At 43.9% G+C, this 7970-nt stretch overlaps 1 protein-coding gene across 1 annotated transcript in view; it reads left to right on the forward strand.

Moving 5' to 3' along the window:
* The window catches only part of PTH2R (parathyroid hormone 2 receptor), a 62213-nt gene that overhangs the window by 37785 nt on the left and 16458 nt on the right, over positions 1 to 7970 (forward strand). Inside the window, exon 7 of the mRNA XM_004701773.2 lies at positions 2113 to 2179. Within this exon, the coding sequence (XP_004701830.1) occupies positions 2113 to 2179 (67 nt within the window). The remainder of the gene's footprint in view (positions 1 to 2112; positions 2180 to 7970) is intronic.

Raw genomic sequence — 7970 nt, forward strand, 5'->3', positions numbered from 1 at the left:
AGAGAGGGGGGTGGGGTGGGGGCGACCTCCAGAGACCATTTATCTTGGTTGCACCTCCAAAGGAGGGCATCCAGCTGAGACCTGATTGACAGGCTAAACTCCACCCATATCTTCTTCCAGGTGCCATGTTGGCACACAAAACCTAACTACACAACATCTGCCGGCCTCAGGTTGAAGGTACCTTACTCAGACAGGCTTGCTCTGACCACCTTGTGTCTCCACAAAGTAATGTCTGGGGTGTACATTTGGAAACAAGTAGATATGCGTTTTTGGACAAAAACAATACTAAGAGTGTAAATGGCTGCCCAGTCCACAGATGTCCAGGGAGAGTTTAGCTGCTGGCACTCCAGTCTCTGGCTGCCACCCTGAGGCCGCAGGCTGCCTCAGCTTGCATAGGGAATGCTCTTCCCAAGCCCCTTTAATACACCTTTTGCCAGTCACATAAAGCCTAGTACCCCATGTGTCTGATCTACCAAAACGATCTAATTATCATCTCTTGTTGGCAGGATTAAAGGTTATATTTTGCCTATTATCAAGCTTTTTAAAAATCACCTACATTTCCCCCACCAAATCAAAAGGCGTTATTTACTTTGTAATCACGAAATAGGTGTTTAGGTTTTGAAAAGGCTAGCCAGCTGTCACTTGGCTAATTTTCCAGAAAAGACTTTCTAGGAATCAGCTTCTGTTCAAGCACAGTAAGCCGTGACTCCTGGTTTCCCGTGCACAACAGACAAGCACTAGCCCGTCCTGCACCGTCCTCACACGTGTGGTCATGTTTGAGCCCATTGCTGCAGTCACTGTGCGAGGGGAGAAAATCTTATGTTCTTATTTTAACTTTCTCTTCTCTGATTCCCATGGGAGCCGGATACCACTATGAAAATATCCACACCTTGGAATATTGAGCCCCTGAGATCTAGAGGGTGGCATTCCCTAAGAAAAGCTCCCACAGGGTTAGAAAGGAGGAGGGCTGGGAACGGGAAATGCGTGGTACAGGGCAATAAAAGAGACGAAACCAAATGTGTCTGAGTTGTTTGATGGTGAATCGATCTGTTCTGTGAACCTCATTTCACAATAAAGAGTTTAAAAATATTAGAAAAGATGACACTCTGGTCTGATAGAGACTCCTAAGATGGTGTCCATAGACACCCCTCAAATCTGGGACTGAAGCCACTCCCAGGGATTACCTTTCAGCTGACTGTCTCTCCAGGGAGCTGTGACACCCAGAAGGAATGTGGTCTCCGGAGAACCCACGCTCCTGGGGCCAAGGGCAGTATTTCCCCCAAAGTTCAGAAGACAGGCAAGAGCAGGCAAGGTGGGCAACTGGAACGGGAACCCATGGAGGACGTGCTTCTACCTAAGTCCAAAGTTTGTCTGTTGAGGGAGTGCAACTAACATGGCAAAGCAAAATGTTTAGCAACTGTTGCACGGGACATGAATCTGTCCCGAAGACTGCCACCCCAACCACAAGAAAGTGTTTTTAAAAAACTATCGTACCACATTTCAAACCCAAAAATCAAATTATTGCTCTCAGTAGATTCTGATTTGAAGCGATTCTATAAGAGAGACTAGAGCTACCCCATGGGGTTTCAAAGGCTGTAAATATTTATGGAAAACTGTCATATCTCTCTGCCTAGGCACCGTGTTTAGAAGACAGGAATCTTTTTGTCAGTTTTGACATTTGTCAAGATAAAAATGATCTCTCAGTGTTCCTAACACTTCTCCCTAGTGAGTCCCCGAAGGCGATGGATTGGCACAGTGATGGCAACTATGGGCCCAAGCATAGCTGCACTTGTGAGGATGGGCAGTGGGGTGTTGCTTTGTTGTATGTTGGGTGACAATGAGCTGGAACTGATTGATGACATGGAACGACAACTTGTCCCTAAGGGCTTGTTCATGGGGTCAAGGACCCCTGACACATGGGGTCCTCTATTAGTGTGCCTATGTTCAGATAAAATTCTTTCTTTATTGACGGGTGCTATGAGGAAAGTTCTGTCAGCTTTTTAATTAGAAGCTTGCGATCTGAATTTTATGGGTGACACTTAAAAAGCTACTTAATTTTTACTACCTTTCGGTTTCTCCAGTTTATTCACAAAGCTCTTTCTCCTGTCTCAGGTGCTGGGAGCTTAATGCTGGAGACATTAAGTGGATTTATCAAGCTCCAATCCTAGCAGCTATAGGGGTAAGTTCAAACGCTGGTCTAGTTTAAGGAAAAAAGGTGACAGTAACAACCACTTTACAACAGGTTTGGGAAAGCGTCCGTGTACAGCCATAGCTATTGGGAGAGTCGGGGTCAGAGATAGACCCTCACTGTGCTGAAAGCACATGGTCTCCCTTTAATGAGCCAGCAGGGAGGGTGGGCGGCACTTCTGGGGACTTCAAGCTATTTAGAACATGTGTACCATGGGCCATTCCATCTTGGAGTTGACTGTGTTAGGTCACACCAGGGGGGATTACCAGGCTCTAACTGCCCAGCCATTGAGAATCCTGGCTCAGCCACATTGTCACAGAGCCTGACCATCTGATCACCGAAGAACTGAGATTTCAGTGTTTCACTCAGGTTTCTCTTTCAGGCAATAGAAGGATGGGTTGGATCAGTTAAGTATGGCAGTGGGACCATCAGGTAATGATGAGAGTGTGCTGGGTGAGGGTCTCAGTAAGCCCCAGCACTGGCTCTGAGAAGAGCTAGGAAACCAGGAACAGAGAGTTGACATTTTGTGGGTTTTCTGTTTACATTGGGAATGCATTCTACTCATTTCCACGAGAGGGTCCCTCCTAAACCCTTCTATCTTGCAAGACATCACCCTTCGTCTGTTCCATGCCATCTCATCTTCACACTGTAGCCACCTTTCAGTTCCTTGAATTTGTTTCCCACCATAAGGCTTTTGAATATGCTGTTCTGTGGGACAGGCATATTATTCCCCTGGTCATCACCTTCCTAACACCTACATGTGTTAGGCCAGCTTGACTAGAGAAAAAATCCATAGATACTCAAATATATGTAAGAGAGAGCTTTATATCAAGAAGTAATTACATATCAAGCAAACATCCCAGCCCTGTCCAGATCAAGTCCATAAGTCCAATACTAGTCCATAAATCCCTCTTCAGACTGACACAGCTACACACAATGATCCCAAATGCAGAAAGGCCAGTGGGTGCAGTGTTGTGTGGATCCAGTGGCAGTGGGTGCATCCCAGGGCTCACATAGGTCTTAGCATGGCTCGTCAACAGGAAGGTGAAGGCAGAGAGAGGGGGGTGGGGTGGGGGCGACCTCCAGAGACCATTTATCTTGGTTGCACCTCCAAAGGAGGGCATCCAGCTGAGACCTGATTGACAGGCTAAACTCCACCCATATCTTCTTCCAGGTGCCATGTTGGCACACAAAACCTAACTACACAACATCTGCCGGCCTCAGGTTGAAGGTACCTTACTCAGACAGGCTTGCTCTGACCACCTTGTGTCTCCACAAAGTAATGTCTGGGGTGTACATTTGGAAACAAGTAGATATGCGTTTTTGGACAAAAACAATACTAAGAGTGTAAATGGCTGCCCAGTCCACAGATGTCCAGGGAGAGTTTAGCTGCTGGCACTCCAGTCTCTGGCTGCCACCCTGAGGCCGCAGGCTGCCTCAGCTTGCATAGGGAATGCTCTTCCCAAGCCCCTTTAATACACCTTTTGCCAGTCACATAAAGCCTAGTACCCCATGTGTCTGATCTACCAAAACGATCTAATTATCATCTCTTGTTGGCAGGATTAAAGGTTATATTTTGCCTATTATCAAGCTTTTTAAAAATCACCTACATTTCCCCCACCAAATCAAAAGGCGTTATTTACTTTGTAATCACGAAATAGGTGTTTAGGTTTTGAAAAGGCTAGCCAGCTGTCACTTGGCTAATTTTCCAGAAAAGACTTTCTAGGAATCAGCTTCTGTTCAAGCACAGTAAGCCGTGACTCCTGGTTTCCCGTGCACAACAGACAAGCACTAGCCCGTCCTGCACCGTCCTCACACGTGTGGTCATGTTTGAGCCCATTGCTGCAGTCACTGTGCGAGGGGAGAAAATCTTATGTTCTTATTTTAACTTTCTCTTCTCTGATTCCCATGGGAGCCCCATTTCTGAATCCTATAAATACTTGATTAAAAAAAAAAAGCCTGGTTCCTCATTGCATTTTCTGCCCATCCTTGACTTGCCCGCCAAATCTAGCCAGCTAGTAAGTTAGGACATGCGCATTTGCATTGACCTGGAGCTCTTGCGGCAGAGCGGGTTGGACCGCTAAACGGCAAGGTCAGCTGTTTGAATCCACCTGTCACTCCACTGGACATCGACGAGGCTTTCTGTTCTTGTCAAGACATATAGCCCCAGAAACCAAAAGGGGGCGGGGGGTGGTTCTGTGCTGCCTTAGAGGGTCACTGTGAGTCAGAATTCAGAATTGGCTAAGTGACAGAGAGGTTGTTTGCTTTTGTGTGTGTGTGTGTGCCCTGGGCTGCTTCCTGTGGGGCCTGCGAGAAAAGGCCGAGGTGGAAACCCCTGAAGCACCAGGGCTTGCTTCGCTAGTACAGCATCTTTCACGGGCGGACCAGCTGAGAGCGAAGGGCATGGGGGTTTTGCCCTCTTTTGGGAGTGAGGCCAAATGTATCACAAACCTTAGGAGCATCGTGTTTGCCCTGGATGCCTAGGTCACAGCCCAGATAGGCCTCTGGAGTGTGCATGCTGAAATGTTATTGTGCAAACCAGACTGGGGCAAGGTATTTAAATCCAGGGTTCGCATTGCTGATTAAATAGCATTCGGATTGCTTTTGAAACAGAGGCTGGTACATTGCCCTATTAAGTAGTAGCTATTTTAATTTTCCTTTAAAATAAATGCCTGGTGTAAGGATAGCCACTCACTATGCTCCTGGTGGCGTAGTGGGTAAGCATTGGGCTGCAATCCTCAAGATTGGCAGTTTGAATCCACCAACAGTTCCATGGGAGAAAGACAGGGCTTTCCACTGCTGTAAATAGTTACAGTCTGGGAAACTCAAAGGGGCAGTTCTGCCCTGCCCCATAGGATTGCTGTAAGTCGCCAAACTCATTTGATGGCAGTGAATTTGGTTTCTTTTATTATAAGCCTGGAATTAATTTGATGGCAGTGAGGCCTTTTTTGTGTTTATTATAACCTTCAGGTTTTTCTGGATGATACAAATAATTGACACATTTGGCTACTGACCTAACGGTGGGCAGTTAAGGTATGTCTAGACTCTAGAGGCTTCTCAGAAGAAAGGCCTGGCGATCTCCCTTTGAAAAATAAGCCATATGGGACAGCTCTACGTGGACACCGAGGGGCTTGCCAGGAGTTGCCATCGGCTTCACGGCACCTCTTTTGGTTTGGTCTGATAACCTTCAGGCTCAGTAGCTTTTTCCCTTCTTAATACTCCTGACAATTATACTGTTTCTGGTTGTCTTCCACACTACACAAAAGGTTTATGTGGGCACGAGCCAGTGTAAATACACACACACACACACACACACACACACACACACATATATTCTTAAATCCCATGTTTCTAGAAGCTAATAAAGTTCCCAGCACATCGTGCTAATAAGCGCATATTGAACAAGGAATGCATGCATGCCAAATGGATATTGTGGGGGAACTGTCACCCTGGAGAGGGGAAAAGCAGCAAGCATGTCTAATTGCAGACCTGAATCCACTTTGCGTAACCTTTTATTTCAGAGAGAGAAGCGAACGTCTCCACACGATAAAGGTCACAGGACAAGAGACGATAATCTATAATTTTAATGCCATCAACTCAATGGTCTTTTCACTTGCATTCCAAGACGTAGCAAAGTGGTTCCTGAATTTAGGGAATGACATCTTTCCATTTTTATTACTATGTTTGTGTTTTTCTTCATATGTTAACCTTAGGATTTAAGATTTGTTTGTTTTCTAGTCCTGCATTGCATGCAGCAGGGTCTTTTGCAATGTATACTATCACAAAATATTTGCTCAGAATTTTAAATCTAAAGTGAGTTGTTCTTCATTAATTTTTGCTTCAGCTATTATCGTAATATAAATTCTAATAATTAGACATTTATCTGTTTGGGAATAAGAGCTGATAAAATGTGGTCAGAATTACTAAGGGATATGAGACAAATGAAATTTTCGAAGGTAAAGGAGTTTGTAAAAGTTGAACATTCAGGGGTCCTTATCAAGAGAATGGAATTTTAGAGTTGACCCCGGCTCTCAGTCCAGATTTGGATTTGGGAATTGTAGGAACTAAAATGGAATGTAGCACAATTATTTCCTATGTTTTGTAAGAACTGTATTATACTGAAATGGTTCTATTAATTTTGGAAAAGTTTTGCCCTAGTAAGTGACTTTAAGTAGATAGCATTTTTGATACATGGCTCTACATCTGACTCATCATATCCTGTAAGTGGCTATAGAAATGTTATTTAACAATATGAGAAAGTAGCTGTAGAATCTTGCTTCCGTGCAAATGTTAGAGCTTCCAAAATTTGCTTCCGATTTTTTTCTATCACTTTATAAGGATGAATTTGGTAGAAAGTTATATAACTTCTAGGCTTTTCCATTTGCTATGTGTCTCTCAAGCTGGGCGATAACACCTCTGAGGGGCACAGGAACAATTGGTGGGGTCTGCAAAAGCAGATACCTAGACTTTATCTTGAATGATGGGCTAGCATACAAATGTTTTTAATTTCTAGGAGGGAACTGAGGAATTTTTTGTTCTGGAAAGGGGGTCATAGGCCCAATAAATTTGAGAACCTATGAATTATGTTGATACCAGAGAGTGAGCTTGTTTTAAAGATTTTTCCATATAAGGACCCCAGGTGGTATAGAGCATTATGTGTTGAGCTACTAATTGCCAAGTCAGTGGTTCAAACTCACTAGCTGCTCCTGGGCAGAAAGATGAGGCTATCTACTCCTACACAGATTTTCAGTCTCAGAAACCCTACAGAGGGTCACTATGACAAGCAATTGACATGATCACAGCTTTTTTTTCTTTCTATATCTTTTTAAGAGTTAAAGGAACATGTTTGACTATCTAAAATACTTGTTTCTCTTGTCCAGAAGAATATTTCTATATACCATCAATTAAAACATTCCATCGTATTGGTTTTAAAAAAAATCTGACTTTATTAGTTATGTGGCTGGGAGAGCCTCTAAGGGAAAGTTACTTATGCTCCAAGAATGACAAATCAGATAATTTTCCCATGATTTTCCTTTGTGCCTTGGGCTTGAGAAATGACACATGTATGTGCACAAGGTAATAGATAAATTCACCAAGTTCTGGTCAATAAATTGACTTAAGAGAAAACTTCTGGCTGCTTCCAGACTAGCGACCTTACCAGTGGTTCTCAACCTTCCTAATGCCGCGACCCTTTAATACGGTTCCTCATGTTGTGGTGACCCTCGACCATAAAATTATTTTTGTTGCTACTTCATCGCTGTAATTTTGCTACTGTTATGAATCAGGCGACCCCTGTGAGAGGGGTGATTCGACCCCCAAAGGGGTCGCTACCCACACAGGTTGAGAGCCTGCAGCCTTAGACGAATCTGCACATTGACAGCGCTCATTGGCAAGCCAATTGCAGACTAGATACCCTTTCTCAGAGGAAGTTAGCCAAATCAGCTCTTGTTAGTAAAGCGGCTTCATTGGTGAAACACTTCTCTCGCATATTATGCAGACCAAATCTACTGCATGCAAATCTGGTTTTAATCACGTCTCTCAGTTTTGTTTTGTTTTTCTCTCAATTAGAGCAAATTCACACCACATTTCCCTTCATACGTTCCATGAACTCTTTAAGGATACATAGGACATTGGAATGAATTCTGTTCCTCTGATCACTTATTTTTCATGAATGCTAGCTTCAATTTTAATTAGGTCTTATGTCTATTTGATATCTTCTCTGTTAAAACTGTACATAGAGCCCCAAAGCGACCAATCTGAAAGGTCATCGTTCACCTGCAAT

The sequence above is a fragment of the Echinops telfairi genome, unplaced genomic scaffold (assembly GCF_000313985.2).
Source record: "Echinops telfairi isolate 266 unplaced genomic scaffold, ASM31398v2 ScPeMD7_3;HRSCAF=10, whole genome shotgun sequence".
NCBI lineage: Eukaryota > Metazoa > Chordata > Mammalia > Afrosoricida > Tenrecidae > Echinops > Echinops telfairi.